At 39.6% G+C, this 18,972-nt stretch overlaps 1 protein-coding gene across 7 annotated transcripts in view; it reads left to right on the top strand.

The window, feature by feature from the left end:
- Nucleotides 1-18,972, top strand: part of HMCN1 (hemicentin 1) — a 252,628-nt gene that overhangs the window by 118,315 nt on the left and 115,341 nt on the right. For 6 of the 7 annotated variants that reach the window (XM_068953529.1, XM_068953530.1, XM_068953524.1 and 3 more), the window contains 5 exons: nucleotides 3,050-3,325; nucleotides 15,604-15,745; nucleotides 16,120-16,247; nucleotides 17,011-17,124; nucleotides 18,340-18,498. In XM_068953529.1, coding sequence (XP_068809630.1) covers nucleotides 3,050-3,325; nucleotides 15,604-15,745; nucleotides 16,120-16,247; nucleotides 17,011-17,124; nucleotides 18,340-18,498 — 819 coding nt within the window. The remainder of the gene's footprint in view (nucleotides 1-3,049; nucleotides 3,326-15,603; nucleotides 15,746-16,119; nucleotides 16,248-17,010; nucleotides 17,125-18,339; nucleotides 18,499-18,972) is intronic. The other variant, XM_068953525.1, reaches the window with a different exon arrangement.

The raw sequence follows: 18,972 nt of genomic DNA, 5'->3' as shown, positions 1-18,972 counted from the left end.
TTCAAGTTAACTCAGGTTATACTGGCAGCAGGGATGGCAGAGCTCAGAACAGCTCTTTGAATTCAGCCTCAGGTTTTCATATAACTGCTTGAAATGGACAGGACGGGTTGTCCTGTCTTTTGTGTCCTGTGTTCGCTCATTCAGGTTAGCTAACCTGACTGACGAATTGTAGAATCATAAAACAGTTCAGGTTGGACGGGTGTTTGGAAGTTAGGTAGTCCAAGTCAGTGCTTGAAGTTGAGCTAACTTAAAGCTCGGTCAGGTTTCTCAGGGCCGTGTCCAATCAAAATTTGAATGTTTCCAAGGATAGAGATTTCACCAGCTCTGTAGGCAGGTTGTTTAGTCTTTAACTACCCTCACTAGGAAAATATTTTGCCTGATGTCTAGCCAGAATTTCCCTTGCTGCGTATTATGTCCATGGCCTCTTGTCCTTTTTCTCTGTGCTCTGAGAAGACTCAGGCTCTGTGATCTCTTAAACTACCCGTTCAGTAGTTAAGACGGTGATTATATGCCCCTTTGCTGCCTCTTTCTCAGACAGAGGCGTTCCTCTCACCGCACTCTAAGCGTATCCAAAGAAACGGGTCTGAAATCACTGATTCCACGCAAGGCCAAGTTGGTAGAGAAACAGCCCTGTTACAGCAAGTGGTACGTTTGAGAAGAGGAACATCCTTCTAGTCACTCAAAAGTACTCTAGTAGAATAAAATGGTAACATTAATATTATATTATAAGTCCTAGTTGAGTACTACTTTATCTTTTGCCTTCCAGAATCCTTCAGTTGCCCACAGTATTCCCGTTTTCTTGTTTCAGACACTGTTGGCTAGTGTTTTGGAGCACAAACAGCTGCTTCGTTCCGTCTCGGAAACTGCTTGCGTAAAGATGCTCAGTATGGAGGTTACAAGCCAAGGTCTTTCTTCTTATGCAGAGAAGTGAAAGAATCTTAAAGCTTTTTGACTCGCAGCACTTGGGAGCTGGGGCTGCGTGTAGACATTCCTGCATTGTCTCATTCAGAAAGTGCTGTGGGATCCACCGAGACTGGCATGCTATGTAAACACGTGCAATTAGTTCTGTTTGAGCCAGGCAGCAAATTAGTGCGAGGGGGGATGCTTTGAAATCCTTGTGTACAAATGTCTGGAAGAAAATTATTATTTTTGTTTTTGTTTGTTTGTTTTTGCTCTAAGCCAAGTGAACAGTCTTTTCAAGTATTCTTAGTTTGCCCGGCTCACAGGCGGTGTATCTCAGATTATCCGTTTTGTCAGCTGCTATCTGAAGGGTATTGGAAGTGCGTCAACATTTTTCATCCTCAGAAAAAGCAAATACTTGAGTATGACTTTTTCTTACCAGTATTAAACCTTTAAAATGGCTTGTTAGCTTGTACCGGCACCTTAACTAAAGTGCCAGTAAAAGAACAGCTCAGAACGTGGGGAATTGAGTTTAGGATTTGAACAGAGGATTGCTACGTGTACGCGCGTTATTGTGCCAGGAGGCTGGTGTGGTCTAAAAGAAGCGTAGCACTGGACTGGCAGCCAAAAGATGAGGGGATTTTAGTCCTCTCCTGGCCTTCATTTCTCTCTCTCTCTGTTCTTAGTTTTCTATGTTTCTTTGTATTTATGAGATATGCACTTGGAAGGCACTAGGTGATTTATGCCTTCATACCACTTTGGGGCATGGGTTGTTTGGGAGAAACTCCATTCTCAGTAAGCAAGTCTGGCTTTTGTTGACTCTCCTCTGCAAGTGTTAAAATACACTGTTTTGGGTGTAGGAGCAATTGCTGTTAGGGACTGTGTTTACTGGGAAGCAGAGCTGCGCACCCAGCTATGCAGAATGTGTGGGAGCCTCATTGCTATGCAGAGAGCTAACATAAAGCTTGTGAACCTCTTTTGTGACCCCACGTGAGACTTAAATGAGGAAGAGTTATGGCTGGCTGTGAGGTCAGGAGCAACTTGCACCCTTAATAAATAGGGTTTTTTTTTTTTTTTTTTGCCCCCCCCCCCCCCCCCCCCGCTCCCCCCCGGTTATGCATGCTTTGCTTAGGATGATTGATTTTGATGTGTACTGATGAAGATTTGTTCTTGCTCTTACAGCTGTCTTCTTTCTCCTAAAGCATCCCACTTGAGCTGTTATTCATTGCCGATCTTTCCCTATTCAAGAACCGTTCTGACTGGGAAAACAAATGGAATATATATATATTTTTAATGGGAGTGCATAGCATGTCATGTATCATGATTTGTTTCCTTTCTCGTTAACGTTTACATGTTGCCTCCTTTATTCAGTGATAAGAAGGATCGAGATGAATGCTCCTATTTTAAGCACTTGTGTTTTCAGAGTTGAATTCCAGAACAAAATTATTGGCAGCCGCATTCTTCTCAGAGTGCGACAGAAGTATACAGAGGAATAGAGCAGAAAGCAAACGATAACAAATAGTAGGAGCTGCAGCATATCTACCAATATGAAGAAAAAGACATTGAAATTATCTAAGATTTCAGTGGAAACTAAACACCTTTAGTAACACCTTTTTTCACATGCAAACCTGTAAATTAGAGTGTAGCTCAGATTCCACCGTGTGGAGCATCTCAGTCAAAGATCAGACTCCAAGACCAAGTGGTGGTCCTGTCTGCTCATTCTGTTGTAGGTGGTGCTTGGGTCTCATATTGACTCTCTCCCAGTGCAAGATTATAGCTGATTGTTGGATCAACTGAAGGATTAACTCAAACGGCGCTTCTTCCCAACAGTCCTGCACTATATCATCTCTCATACATGAAGTGATACTTCATCCTACGTACGTAGGATGAAACATCCATGTTATCCTACATACGTGATACGATGGTTCTTCCATATAAATCAGGTGTATTCTTATTATATAAGCTTCTTGTGAGGTAGCTTAGCGCCAAGCTGGTCTGGATTCTGTATTTCATGGCTTCATTGATGCGAAACGAAACTAAGTATTAAACCAATTTTACAGATTTTTACTACTGTTTCTATAGTGGACTTGGAAGTTATTGTATCAAGAATCTACAAACAGGCCAAAGGTATTTTGTTCTTTCTACACAGAGCCTCCCCCCGTGATTCAGGTTCCTAATAACATCACAGTTGTTCCTGGTGAAGAAGCCATCTTGACTTGCCTAACTTTAAGCACAGTGCGTTATAATCTCACCTGGCAGAGAAATGGCAGGGATGTGAGACTACAGGAACCCCTGCGAATAAGGATGATGAGCAACCTATCTTTGGAAGTGAAAGCTGTAAAGCTCACCGATGCTGGCAAGTACAACTGTATTGCGTCTAATGAGGGTGGAACTACCACAGCATCCGTCTTCCTTACAGTGCAAGGTAATAAGGGAACTGTGTTAAACTTACTCTGTGTTTTTTATTTTCTTTTTCTTGTGAACTCTCTCTCAAAACAACTTTGTTTTTAAGCTTATTTAAGGAAAAAAAAACCAGCTTGGAGACTGGTAGAATGTAACATAGTCTGTCTTCTTTTAAAATAGCAGCAGGAGACACCAAACAAGTTAGTTAAGTGCTGTTTGCCTCTATGAAACAGTTTGGTCCCCTTAGCGGGGACCCCCTTATGTACCAATTTAACTCAGCTGTACAACAGAATGAAACCTAAGATATCTTCGTTACTAGCGTCTCCTGAAGTGTAGAGCACAAAGATGGCCACAGATGGACTTTCCTCTGGTTTGTTCACACGCACGCTCATTTGTTCTCGAAAGCATCAGTTCCGAATACTCGTAGTGAAGCCTCACTTTGAGGAAAATTTAAAGCTAGCCTATATGTTTTTGTTTGTTTGTTTTTTCAGTAAAACTATAGTGATGCAATCGTGTGTGTAAATATATGGTAAAAGTCACTGTGTTCTTCTGGATTATTTTATATCTCTTTATAACAGAATAGTACTACTACTTAGTTTTTCGGTGAGAACGAGCATGAGGTCCGTTAAATAAAGTCTGGATGTGAGCAGCGAGCTGTGAACAGAATGTAGGCTCAAATGAATGGTGGGACAGCTAGCTCCTTTGATACCTAAATGAGGAAGGTGATTTGAGGAGAAGCTGTAAAAGGCAAATGAAGAAAAGCAAATCAGAAGCAAAAGCATTTCCAGTTAATTTTTGTGGGATGCTCAGATGAATGAATATATCATTGCTAGCAGTTGTTTTATTTTTACAGTATTTTTGTTACTCTTCCTTTTTGACACTTAGTGGAAGTTTAGCTTATGAAACTCAGCTTGTTTTATTGTATCATTCAAGCTAAGAACTAATCAGGATTTTACAAAGGGCTACATTTTGTAAAGACAAGAGCTTTCAAAATATGTCAGGATTGAAAAAGACGCCATGGGCGAGACGGAGCAACGTGTAGATCAGTGCTGCTGCTTCGTACCGGGAACAAAGTTCAAAAAGTAGGTAAAAGTGCCGTAATTTGCCTTAGAGCTAATCCTTTGAAAATGTGAATGTCCTGCAGACTTCTCTCCATTTACCTTGGTCAAGTGGGAAGTGGAACTTTTGGTCCCTAGCCTCAGCCCTGTGAGGTAGAATTGCAAAACGTTTTAGAAAGAAAATTACTCTGTCCCATATATCTAGCTTTTGGCTGTTTTGATAAACTGCTTGTAGGTGGCTCAACTCGGGTTTTCTGCTTGCTGATGATACCAGGTCGTGTTCAGAGCACAATGGGTAAATTCATTGACTTCACCGCTCTAATTCTAGGACTTTGTTAGTTGATGGGAAACTTAGAATTACGGAAAAAAAGAATTCAATGGTATTGCTTTGATTAAGGTGCTCCAGATCAAAGAAGGGTCAACAATGAGGTTGTAATACTTACTGAAGGGAAACTGTAGTTCCTCTGTATAGGAAGGGCGTATCGGTTTACTGAGATGCAATAAGTAGATATGCAATGACTTAGGTAGAACCTGTTACAAAAAAAGCAGAGAGGCGTTTCTCCACTGAGCTGGTTGAATTACCCTTTAGACGGCTGCAGCAGAGTTCTAACTGCGAAATTTCTGACAAGGCTAAAAGGGGCGGGGGGGGGGGAAGAAAAAACCTAAACTCTTTAAATCTTTGGAAAACTTACATTTTTATTTCAAATTCTACAGGATTTTTCCATCAACACAATCATTCAAGGGTGTCTAAAGCAACAAGAGAAGCGCTCTCCCCCACCCATCTCTTCCTGGGATTTAGATTTAGATTTTCTCCCTAATGTCTGTAGACCAGCTGGGAGATTTAACACAGTGACCAAATTACTCCTGGCAGGTTTTTACAGTAAAGCTAAAGAAGTTTACTGCTGCCTCAGCAGAATATTTAGTTTCAGATCATTTATATATGTGAGAATGATTATATCAAATAGTTAGGAATTACGTTTTGGCTGGTGCTGGTATTGCTAACAGCTTTAAAGCATGCCTGAGATAACCCTCTTGGATGGTTTTGACAGGGTTATTTGAGAGACTGAGAAGTGTTGTTGTTCATTTTGGATGAAAGGTGCTTAGAATATAATTAATATGTGGGAAACGCTAAGCTACAACTGAATTCGGATTTCTGCAGTAGTATTCCGGTTTTCCTCTGGAGCGTGTAATCTACCTCCAGCTTTTGAAATAGCCATAGGCAGAGGCTGAATGGCAGTAGGACGGTTGTGTGCAGTATGACTTCTCCTTATGTTAGTTTGCTTGAACCAAATCAGTTCCGTCACGTTTCTGGAGGTACGCTGATGTGTGATTACCCGTGTCATGCACAGCCCTTACCTTTTGGTAGGATCTAGAATTCAAAAGAATTACATATATTTGGCAGCAAAAGAGTAAAGGGTGGCTGTATTTAAGAAGAAAAAGCTTAAAAGGATTGTTACATTAACGTTCCGAAGAAGGAAATTCGACGTCGTCTTAATAGACTGGGATGGATTCATGCTTTGCGTAGTTGCAGGTAATCCAGGGAGTCGAATTCAATTCAGGTTGAAGCCCTTTATTATTGCAGGGACAGCTACATATGTTTGATTTTTAGATCGTAAGAGAATAAACACTACTTTTGTCCCTGTTTTCTCTCTAGAGGGGGAGTTAAGGGAGAGAAGTAGTGCTAGTAGCTCTTTTTAAAAAAAAAAAAAAAAAAAAAAAAAAAAAAAAAAAAAAAAAGCATCTGCTTTACGTGCTTAAGAGGATTATAGTAAACCCTTGTTTTGAAAGTTTTCAGTTTGTTAATGCTACTTCTGGAAGAGAGTATTCATCTGATTTTTGTGCCAACAGCTATACAAATACAGATTGAAAACTTGAATGAGAGTTGACTTTTTTTTTCCCCCCAGTTGCACATTCCGTGCTAATCAGAACTTATTATCCTAAGTCACTAAGTGTTGCACGCTAACACTGAGCACAATTGGGTGAAGATCCCTTCTACAAATTGTGCCTAATTGTGGCATGGCAGTATACTGCTCAGAGTAGTTGGAAAGGTCACTGAACGCAGTTTTATAAATTACAGGGAGTACAAGCTATAGGAGCCTTCTAGGATTTGTATTATCGTGGATTCAGTGTTATGACTAACTTTTAAATATAAAATCTCTTTTGGATGTTGTTACACGCTGTCTATGTAGCATGAGTTACGCATGTCTTCTCTCTTAACAAATAGATCTTCTGTGGAAACACGAAAGAATTTGTAAGGGCGTTCTTTATTTTTTTTCAGATGCTTCATTAACTTTATCAAAAGCCTGAACAAGCATACTGTGGCAGTGTGAGGCTTGACCCGAGGGTGTGAAACACTGCTAGACACGTCTTTTCAGTGATATATTTGTCAGTGATGAGGAAAATTCCATGATCATGTAAACTTTTTCTTTCCAGGTCATTAGTTTCATATGCAAAATGTTAGTTTCTTATCTGCATATTTATCAGGTTGAATATTGAGTTTCTTGTTTTGATGGCTATAAAATGTTCTTGATGTTTTTCACCCACATAAGTAATATTGACCCTTTGGGGTTTTGAGGAATGCGCCATTCCAACTCTGATCCCGGAAACGTGGATGTTGCTAAATGTAATTTTATGGATTGTCTTGATTTTGCCTGTTCTCTGGTTTGAGTAAGTAAGAGTAGACAATGAAATACTTTTTTGAGGATTGCAGCTATCTTTTGCCTCTACAACACAGCTGTATAGTTTGTAGAAACTTTTATAGCTCTTGTTGTTTATGCCAGGGATTAGTAGAGAAGTTTGATTTCGGTGATCTCAGCCTCTGGAGCATAGTAACAGTAGATTAACAAGAAGTCTCACAACTGAGCGCATTTTTTTTAATATATATGTGTGTGTGTATATATATATATGTGTGTGTGTGTATATATATGTATATGTGTGTGTGTATATATGTGTATATATATGTGTGTATATATATATATGTATATATATATATATATATATAAAAATTAGGAGTCATCTGAGGCAATGAAGTACCAGCTGCTGTGTGTTGAGGTTATTGATGAATAACATGCAGGTCAGCTTATTACTCTGATGGATTTCTCTGTCTCGATGTACAGACATAATAAATCATACTTGCTGTAGTTACTGTTCTATCCGTAGCCATTAAAGCCTTAAAAATGTTCAGCAAATAAACAGGTTATGGGAACCCACCATGCTATCTGGTATCACCATCACAAGTGGAAAACTTTTAGCTTCTGATTACAAGTAGTTGTACACTTTTGAATAATTGAGAATAATTTGTGCAAGCAGCTAAGTGCTAGAAAAACCTAAGCCACACCGGGTGCAGGAAATCAGCATACATACGTGTTCTACCTGCCCCCATAAAAACTGAAGTATAAGGTTGACTTTGGGGGTCATTGTTGTAATAAGTCTCCTAAGCGATCTTTTGCCAAGCCTACGCTTGGAAAGAGTACTGTCTATGTTAAATGCACAGCGGGAGAAAGTAGAACTTATTAGCCTGGCAGGTTGCGAGCTTGCTATCTACATTAGGGAATTATGTGGACGTTTATCAGCCAATTTGTAGCTTGAAATCAAGGTTGAAAAGAAATTGCCTAGAGGACGATAAATGTGACTTGACTCAGCCAAAGCAATAGTAACGCTGAGATACATCCCAGACAAGGAGGAGAAACTGGGACTGAACACAATACGACCTTCAGCATGAATATGCTTCTGCAACTGTGTACATCTGGAATACTTCCAGGGAAGAGACTGCTTAGATGGACAAGAGGAAAATTGCCTCCTGGGCATAACCGAGTGCTTTGTTGCCTGAATGTTTCTTTTCTCTGAAAAAAGGTGACAGAGAAATCAGCATCTTATTCTATGAGATCAGAAATGATCTGTGTAAAAGATCATTTGAATATTAATTCACTTACCGATGTGGATAGCCATTGTAATAGTGGGCAAGGATAAACTTGTCATACAGAGCTCAGTTCTTTAAACACAAAGCAAAAAAGGAAATAATTGAAATATTATTGCTTTTTTGCCATTTCATGTGTAGAAAATAAATTAAATGCAAGTTGTTCAACCCTAAAGAAGAGAAAACGGTTCAGATAGCGCTTGGTTCTTTCTAAGCTGTTGTTTGGACCTGTCTTAGATGATGAGTTAATCTTTTCCAAGCTACGTGGTTTAAAGTTACTAGTGGAAGTCTGTTATCATTGTAGCCCATTCCACCCTTTTTTAGAACAGGAAATAAAACACAGTTAAACTCTCAGCAGTGTTCTTAGATGCAAAACTCAATGTCCTTTGAACAAAGAAGAGCTGAATCTGTACGTATCCATCTGTTAGAATGACCCAGCAGCTGCTAATTACCATTCACAGCAGGCTCAATCGTAGTTATAGCGCTGTTAGCCTCTCGCACAGGAAATGCAGTTGTTTGGCAGAAGGGTCAGGAATTGCCTGAGCAGCCTCTCTAGAGTTCCCGGTGACTCGAGAAAATTACGGAGTGTCCTTGTGTTTGTCAGTCTCTCTCCCCACTGCCGTGCTTCACAAGACGTTATTTTCTTGGAGGTTTCTTTTGATAATGTCCCCTAGGTGAGACCATCAACAGATCAGTACGGAAGCAGGACAAACAAAGGTTTTTTCATTCGACTGGCAGCGTCTTTCTCGTTTCTCTCTCTTTTGGATCATTTATCGTGAATTCAGTTGAATAAGTGCTAATTAATGTTTTGTAATTTTATAGAATATTCAGATCATGCGTAGTAGGAAGAGTGTTTATTCCAGTGAATTTTAAGTTCGAACTTGATGAAAGATAGATGAAAAATTAGGGCATTAAATCAAACAGAAAAAAGTGATTAAAAGACAAAGTATGTCATGCATCTTATTTCTGTGATTTGAAATTAGATTTCTTGTTCTTGCTTATCAGTTGCTTTCTCAGGGGAAGTGCAAGCCTTTTTGAATCATTTCTAAGAGGAGGTTTGGAGGCGTGGAACCGTGACGGTTAGAAATTAGAACTTCTAGGTGTATTCTGACTTATCCAAACCTGTTATTCGAGACAGTATACCATGCAAATCTGGGAACTAGCTTCTTGTAGGACATTTGATGCTTCCTTCATTCCTCATTGTGAAACAAAGCACAGAAATAATCTTTCTCTGATACCTTAACATCTCTATTGCTGCAACAGAATTTAATTAACAGTCATCTTTTGGTTTTTGTTTTTGTTTTTTTTTTTTAAGTATTAAGTATTGTATGCACTGCTCTAATAGAGGTTTTGGATTGGCAGCCCTTCCAGGAGAGCTCTTTGCAGTTGTCGGTACAGACTATGTGTAGGGGTATAAAACAAGTTCAGTTTACACTGGAAATGTAATGAAGGAAGTGAACTCTTTTTCAGTTGAAGATACAGATACATCCCCTGAGAAGTATTCATTAGCCGAAGTCCTCTATTTCACCTTTTGAAAAATTCTGGTCTTCCAAGATGACGTTTGCTTATCTGCAGCTTGTCAGTGCTGCTGTGCTGGAGCAGGATGCCTGATCTCTTGGGATTTATAAAGGTGTTCATCAAGTGTTTTTTTCAAATCTACCAACCTCTAAGGACAGTGATGTATGGAGGGAGAAAACCATTTCCTTTCCTTCTGTGTATTTTTTTTTTTCTCCTGCAAGGAAGCCAGCTAGGCTTGTGATACGGATGGTGTCAGATGCTTTCTTTATGGCTTCTTGTTCACAACTGGGGAATACTTACAATAGCATACTTACACAGACCCTACCAGAAAAATGTATGGTCAGTGGATGGCAAATTACAAGGAAGTGCATGATGGTTATGAATAACGACTTTGGTGAGAGGGTACTTCTTGACTGTAAAGGCTCTTTTAAGTGCGTGCCTGCTCGCATTTTTGGAAGCGAGCTCTTTTGACTACAGAGAAGAAATGGTTCCTCCTTTCCCTGTCGTCTTTCATAGCCCTTTTGTAGTGCTGTGATGGGCACTGCCTACGACAAAGCAGGCAGTTTGTTCCACCGCATGGTAGCAAACAGCGTGGTTGGAGTTGATGAAACTGCAGCTTGTGCATATTCCTCAGCTGAACAGCAAGAAGATACCAGAAAATGCTCCCCTCTCACCCCTTAAATAGGTTGCGTGGGTGCTTTGTAAAGAGTCTCAGAATCAGTCATGAATGCTGCTGCTGTCTCTCTTCTACTTAAGCTAGTACATGGGCGTAGTTACTGCAACAGATGTTTCCTTGGTTTGAATTCTGCCGTGTCACCTTTGCAGAAGGCCAGGGCAGGGGATGATGTAGTGAGGCGTGTTACTGTACACGCTTGAGGGTGGACTGGTGAGATCAGCAGGACCTTGGCAGCTGAGTGGGGTGGCTGGCAAGTGAAGGAAGTGGATAATAAGGTCCAAAGACAATAGGCCTTTTTCATTAGGTTCACTTGGATGAAGCCAAAAGCACAGGTGAACGTGGATGAGCATTTAATATCGAAGGCTACCTTTTGTTCATGCCTGTTTAATATTTTTACTACCTTTATTTATGCTATAATAAATCCCTTCTCAGCCTGTCATTCAAACAGGAGCCTTTGTCAGTTTTTCTTTTACACTTTTTTCATTTGGCTCATGAACAAAACTAAAATAATGCGCTGAATATTTACTGTTCAGTGCGGTGCATATTGATAAAACGTGATTTAAGCTGAAATAATAGAAATCACATGAGCAGAGAAGATGGCTTTTGTGAATGTAGTAGCAAGTTATGTATAAGTGCATAAATGTCTTATTTTGTAGAGGTGCATATAACCTGAATTCTGTGCGTGAATCGACCTCAGAGTGGAAATCTACTCTTGGGAGGGAGTTCTTCAGCATCTGCATAGCCCTGTTCTTCTGTCTTGCTTAACGACGTGTGTTAATAGCTATCATAGTAGCAGAGGGTTGTGGTTTTTTATTTTTGTCTTTTTTTTCTATAGCTTTCTGGAGCGTGTTCTTAACACCAACATAATGTTAGGTTTTCAGAACGCTTGAGGTCAAAGTCATACACTCCCATTCGTGAAGGATTCATAGGCATCACTGGGGTCCCACAGCCCTTCACAGTCTAAGGGAACGATTACTTTTTCACACCAACATTACAGTCCCTGTACGACTTAAAGTAGGGCTATATCATAAACATGTGCTCAGGCAATACCTTGGTTAGTCTGAAGTCAGTTCAGATCCTTCCCTTTTAATTGATGCTGACGAGAATGGGTCATAGGTGTAGAGAACTGCTAGTGAAGAGCTTATATCCTGGACGCAGGGAAGGAGTTCCAGGTGTTCTCCGCCGGAATCCTGCTTGGCGGTGTGTAGGAGTGCCTGAATGTTTACCTTAAGGTTTTGAGGAAGCAAAATTTTGCAAAAATCAAACCTTAGAAGATTGCAGCCGGTGTATGCACACTGCTGAAGTGGTTGCATTCTTTCCTTACAGTTTTTGGTCTAGATACATTTCAGTAGTTGTTTTACTCAGCGTTGTTAATGCATTGCTTGTCAGATGAACGGTTTGAATCCTTCAGCTTTCCAAACATCGTTCTTAGAAATAGTGAAAAGGCGAGAAAGAATCTTGAAGGAGCTGTACAGAACACATTGATTCTTTACGGAGAATGGTTCAGTAAATACCGTCTGCTTGCTGGCTTTTGGGGAGAAGTTCCAGTTTAAAAAAAAAATGCATAAAATAACGAAAAATACACTGTTGGAAAGTCCTTTTACTTTTTACTAATAAAAGGTGATAAGGGTTTTTTTTTATCCTATATAAAATAAAAAAATTGGTACTTTTATTCGTGTTAACTGCTTTGAAATGGTTTTAGTGAATATTAGGGCCAAGGAAGGTTACAAGTATGAACGCCTCAGACGCTGAAATCTGCTGACTAACATCCATTCTCTTCAGAAGCTTTGCACACTATCTCTGTTTAAAAGGCTTTCTCTAAGGATTTGAGTGGGGTGGTACTGGTGCCGTAAGGAGCTTGTGCTCCTCACCTGCCCGCATACATACAGATCTTGCCCCATGATTTACCAAAGAACAAAGCAACACAAAACAAAACAAAACCTGGTTAATTAGTGCCAAACGTGGCCTCACTGATTCTTGTTGGTAGCTTGAGTATTGCAGCTGTGTATGGCTTTTCTTTGTTTGTTTGTTGTTTCTTCTCATCTCTGGAAGGTACAAACCAGCAGAAAGCTTGTATGTTAAATATAAATCTTATTCCTGCCTTCTTCTGCTCACCTGATAATGTTGTTGTGTGAAAGTAACTGCATGGTCTGTGGCGCGTTGTCAAAGCAGTAATCACCACTGGGGCCAACACGCAGTTTTCTAATAGCAACATGAGAGTAGACCTTCCCCAACACCAGAGCGTGCGAAACATCTCCCACTGTCTCTTGGCAGGACTTAAAACAAAATAAAAATAACTGAGAGCGCTGTGGACATCATGAATCACTTGAGGACAATTCTGTAGCTCCCATCCATTTCTTCTCTCTCCCTGCCCCCTGGATTTCATTCTAGGACCTCTAGAGCGACGGCCATTCCTTCCTCTGGTGTCTTTCTTCCAGGATCTTGGAAAATACAGACCCTTTATGAAACCTTGCAGGGATGTGATAAGACTCTGCAGATAGTATAAAATTCACTGTACTGATGGAAAAGTAAAGAACTGTGGGAAGGTTAGGGGACATCAAATTAAGAACGGAAATCATAAAGCATTATATTACTACATCTGAGTTTACAGTTTTGTAAATTGCATGTAAATTAGTTGCTATTTAATTTATTCTTTGTTCTGCTCATGCAAATGTGGTTATTGTCTTTGGCAGTATAGCTGTGTGATTTTTACTGCGTTTTTACTTACGGATCTCAGACTCTTCTCCAAGCTCACACAGCCAGTTAATGACTGAAAACAAAGTCATCAAGTCCTGGCAATAGTTCTGCTATCCAGAGTACCACGGCAGACCACCAGGTGACATACTGCATCAAAGTCTTCCTTAAAACAGCAATAGCATTCTCCTTGAAAGAGGCTATATGCTTAATAGGGGTAGGCAGATAAGTTTTCATGAGATACTAACAAACCTGAATTTTTGCTGAAACTCAAAACACAAAAACATCGTGCAGATATTATAAATAAAATTAAACTGCACAGATTAAATAAAAGTTATGTGCGTGACGTGTATGCTGATGTTACCACTAATTCTATTTTAAAACTCCTTTTATGCCCCTTAAGAAACTTGGCCTCATATTCAATGAGGATATATTACAGGACAAATCATTCTATAGGGACTGTGATCATGGCAGACATAAACAGCCTCATGGATATTAGACATTTTATTGTGCTGTTTGTGCTCCCCTGCTTTGTGGATGTAACGTGGTTGAATTAGTTCATGTTTTCAAGTGAAGTTTCAAGTACTGATGTCTTGTTAAAGTCTGCTGAGTCCAACTTGGTTGATAATGGTGATAGCCTTGCTAGCCCTTATTTCCCAAACGTATACTACCCTTGACAAAACCATCCATGGTGAAGAAATGGCCGCCTTTGTCATTTTTGGGGGTGCTCTGACCTTGGTGTTTGAGCTTGTGAAAATCATTTAATTTTTCATTATCTCAGTTTTTCCATCAGTAACAGAGCGTCACTAACCCCTTCTCATTAGTTGTGCTGAGATGGGGGGAGGACAAGTCTGTCTTTCTTTTCTTGTTATCACAGACTAAACCTAGAAGTTGCGTATCATTACGCTTTCACGTCCGCTCTCCTAATGGATTATGCCACACACAGATGTGTTGCATTTGCTGGCTATTACCTGTTTTTCCTTAGCAGCAATGAAAACTGATCAAACATCTGTCATTGGAGTCTACACGGTGGTGGAATTCCCACTGAAGCTAATAAGAAAGAGCTGTGCAGAGCAGCTCTAGGTTCATCCTCTGTGTACATGTTATTTAGCCTCTTTAACTCTCCAAAGACAGAGAGCAGGCATAGGCTTTCAGTCTAAGGCTGCTAGTCCAAAGATAGTCTGCAGAGGAATATATTAAAACCTGGGCAGTGCTTGATTAGCAAAAGCCAAAGCTCCTAAAATGCGGGTTGATGCTTCTGATCCAATGGTAGCCAGTTTTAGACCTTCACTCAAGGTAAAGTAGCAGCAGTTAGTGCTGTAAATTTCTACTTTTTCACGCAGCGAGCGATGGATCCTTTTCTCTGTGCTCTAAGTAAAAAAAAAAAAAAAAAAAAAAAAAATGTAAGTGTGGAATAAAATGTCAGTTGCCACAGTGAATCCTGTTGCTGGTCTTTTAGCATCATTGAGGAAATCTATAAAGGGCTATAAGGAATGAATTCCATGATGCTACCCAGTGTCTCTTCTTGAGAAAATGCAGTTGAAATTCCTAGTGTAATTGGTATTGTCAACAGTATGGATTCAATTGTCTTTAGCATAACTCTGCTGTTAATTTCCCTGTGCGTGTGTATGCGCATATCACGTCTTTTATTTTCGCCACCCAGGTTAAGTTCTTAGATAGGCCTGCTGGAATGCTTCTGTTCACTGGCTTTAGTTTTCAGGAGTTCATACAAATTTTTTTTTCCAAATATTTCTTCCTTTGAATTTATACTTTGTTGATTTAATTCCGTTCTGCTGAGTTTTAGGCATGCACTTAAAATTCGAAGTTCAGTGTTATGTTCAGGTTGAATCTATGTGAAACCACTAATGTTCTTTTATTGTCTATTTGAAACGATGACATGGCACAGCTTAGTCTTATTTCAGCCTGGCTTTGTTACCTTGCTGGGTCATGTTGTTCCACGTTTGGGAGCTTCATATTCTGGATCTCAATACAAAGTGAACTGTGTAGGCATGTGAATGAATTTGGCCTCTGTAACCTGAATCCTGACTTAATATTGGCTTTTACAAAGGTGTGAAGGTTTTATGCTGAGGAATTGGAAAACAGAGGAAAAGATGAAGAAGGTAGAGTCTAGGGAAGTATAACTAATTCAAGAAATAAGAACTATCTATATAACGTTCTAGGTAAGGGCATTTTAAAGAATGTCATGAACACAGATTATTTGTTTTTTAGTGTAGTAACTAGCCTTATGATTCAATTCATGTGTCTCTAACGGTCATTACCCATGTTAAATGGAGGTAGTTGGAGGGAAAACATTCATGTCTCCTTTATTAGGACTGTTTTCTCGCAGAGCTGTTTGAAAACTGGAAGATAGTAATTGCTATCATCTGTGTTTGCAAAATAGATCTTTCTAATTTGCTATTTTTTATTTCTTTTAATAGAACCACCTAGGGTTGTCATCTCACCTAAGAATCAGACTTTCACGGAAGGCTCTGAAGTGTCTATCAGGTGTTCTGCAACAGGTTATCCAAAACCAACAGTAGTGTGGACCCACAACGATATGTTTATTATTGGTTCAAGCAGGTAGGAGCTATAGCTATCTCACCTTTTTTTTTTTTTTTCCTCCTGTTTGCGAAAGAAGTTTTGAAGAATGCTGAAGTGTTCTGACTATTTCTTCCATAGGAGCCTGTGAATTTCAGGAAATTTTATCTCAAACTTCATCTTTATGGCTCTTTAATTTCGCTTTCCTCGTCTCTTAAATAGAAATACTGTAATTACCTTCTTGAGAAGTCTTTTACTCGATTAAATAGCAATACCAAGTATTGTGGTTTATCATAAGGAAAAAATAATAGTACTTCTTTGTAAACCATTGTGGGGCTGCTGCTGCTTGGAGTGTGGACTTAACAGTTTTCTTTTCTTTAACTTATGATTTTGGTTGGTCCTCTGTTTGTTCACAGGTATAGATTGACCCCAGAAGGTACCTTAATCATAAGAAAGGCAGTTCCAAAAGATGCAGGGCTTTATGGTTGTTTGGCAAGTAACTCAGCTGGGACAGAGAAACAAACGTCCACCCTTACCTACGTTGGTAAGCATGAAAAGAAACAATGCAATGAAATTAAAAAGCAAGCTCATATATGGTGGAGGAGGAAACATTAACGATAATGTTTACAGAGCCATGCAGAACATTTCAGTAGAAATCTCAAAAAATTGAGGAAAGATGTTGAACAACTCACAAACGTGCATTTTGGTTTTTGTTCAAATCTGAACAGTGTTGTTAGGAGATATGTTGGGCTTGATGTTTCTATTTATTCTATTTTTAAGAGAAAATTAAGATCAGATGTTAAAGTAGGGTAGGCCTGAATGACTGAATGACTAGGTCTTTGGAGGAAATCATGTTTTTGTAAATTCCGGTAGTGTGTTTAGAATTCTGGAGTCCTGATCCGTATTATATCTTCTAAACACTATATTAATACCTATTTTACTGAATTAGAATAAATTTAATAGTAGCAGTGTACTAAAACCCTTGATAATTAACATCTGTCTGGAGAGAGATAGAGAGAGATACTCTGAGTCTTTTTGCTCCCTGCTTGATCAAGCTCTTTCGTTTCTTTCTTTGAATTCCTGTATATTCTACTTATGGTCCAGGTGCTCTGGACATTCCAAAATCTTCTTTTTCCTTCTTACTAGTGTTTGGCAATCACCCAAGTGCTTTTCAACCCCGTTTGATTTTTACTGTAAATGTTCTGTCCACCTAACAAGAGAAAGTTAGTCTTTCATGATACGTGTCTTAAAAAATGGTATACGCTTTGGTTGAAGAACTCGTTCTTTTCTGTATTGTTTCTTTTTAGAGGGCCCAACGTTGACGATAGTTCAGAGCGAAATTCTGGTTGCCCTTGGAGACACAACTATTATGGAATGTAAAACGACTGGAATCCCACATCCCCAAGTTAAATGGTTTAAAGGTGCATTTCTTACTTTGTGTTTGGTTTATTTACTTAAGCACTGGTATTTTAAACAGTAATCTTGAAGTGACTTCATTTTCTCGAAAGCTTTTGTAGTATTCAGTCAGCGACTGACCTATGAAGTCTTCTGAGCTGGAAGATGCAACATATGACTGCTAGAGCATAAATTCTTACTCCTGTTGAAATGCGGTGAATAAACATACTCACTCTAACATAAGTAACGAGATAGAGTTGAGCCTCTTACCTACTTAAATAAGGTTCTTTCTTTGTCAGAGAATGGTTAGATACGTTACAGAAATCTCAAAGCATCTTTCTATTTTTGCCTTTGGATATTTCCTCCAAGTCCTTTGCAAAGCCTAAGAATTTTTTATTTGTTCTTTCTTCTGAATTACGGAGGTCTCTGCTATAACTTATTAAGTAGTGAAGCAGGCTACTGGGTATCACAAGTGAAGGAGGTCTTTATAGAGTTAAAACGGGAGTCAGAGAATCCCCTGTCTCAAAACTGACCCTTTATTCTCAGAAAAAGCAGTTGGCTGCTGCATATAGTTGTGCAAACCTCCTTCCTGACTATTTTCTGGAACACCAGCAGTCTTACTTGGTAGCTGTTGCCAACAGATGGCTTATTCAGTCCAGTCTTTCATCTCTGACAGTGGCTGGAGACAAGCGCAAAACCTGTTGTGGTCTGTTTGCAAATAACCTTCCCTCAGAGGAAGCTGCTTCTGAATTCACCTACTTGATGGTTTCTCATATTCTAGAGCTGGAGTCAACAGACTTTGGTGCTCATCCCAAAGAGTACATGCGGGCCAGTTTTAAATGTTACACAGTAATATTGTGGCCGCTGCTGAGTGTGAGGTAGCAGAGCTGTTCTCCAGGTTCTGCCGAGTTCTTAATTTGATAAGGAGCTGGCAAACAAGTGACTGCACCACTTAACCTCTGATTTGGGAAGGAGAAGTACAGCCTCACACTGTCCTAGTGCTGATCTCTATCCAGAGCTACTTGGGTTTGTATCCCCCTTGTAAAATAAGTAAATAAAAAGGGATTGTATCTAATGCAGTAATGAATTTTCCTACTCGGCTGAGTGGAAGTCAGAGTGCTTATCTGCTAAGTGAATGCAGTCATGTTGTGAAATAATCTCAAAGTTGGGCGCTATTTTGTTGGAATAACTTTGGTAGATACCCTGTGATATTTCAGTTACTTTTTTCTGTCTGGACTTAGGTGACTTAGAGTTGAGGGCCTCTGCATTTCTCATTATCGATAGTCATCGAGGTCTTCTGAAGATTCAGGAAACACAAGATCTGGATGCTGGTGATTATACTTGTGTGGCTACCAATGATGCAGGGAGAGCCTCTGGAAAGATAACCCTAGATGTCGGCTGTAAGTAGCTTGTAATTTAGATGGTAAATGCTCTGATTTCAGCATTTCTGTACTGGTTATTGGTGCTCTTATTTATCTGAGCTTTCATCACAAACGTGCGTATGTCTGCAAATAGTTGTGTATTCTGGGAACACCTTTTTACTGGTGTTCACTAAGCTGAGTCTCCTTGTCTCATGTGGACTTCAGCTTTCCTTCACTCTTACTTCTTTTGCAAAGCATATAAGTCATGAGGAGGGAGAGAGAACGAGAAAAGAAAAGTGTTCAAACTCCAGCCTAACATAGTCCTCAAGAGGCGAGGATCTGTTATACCAACCTAACTTACCATGTAAGGTTATTGTAAATTAGTCCTTCCTCTCCTCTTTCCTCAGTTCTTTCAAATTGTCTGTGGCCTGACGTGTCGTGTCCTGTTAAATGCATGTCCCTGTCAGGTACATACACTTTCTGGAGTAATGAGCAAAGCTCTTTGCAGGAAAG

Source organism: Struthio camelus, chromosome 8 (genome assembly GCF_040807025.1).
Source record: "Struthio camelus isolate bStrCam1 chromosome 8, bStrCam1.hap1, whole genome shotgun sequence".
NCBI lineage: Eukaryota > Metazoa > Chordata > Aves > Struthioniformes > Struthionidae > Struthio > Struthio camelus.
The sequence above is the reverse complement of the archived record's forward strand: the minus strand, read 5'-3'. Positions and strand labels throughout refer to the sequence as shown.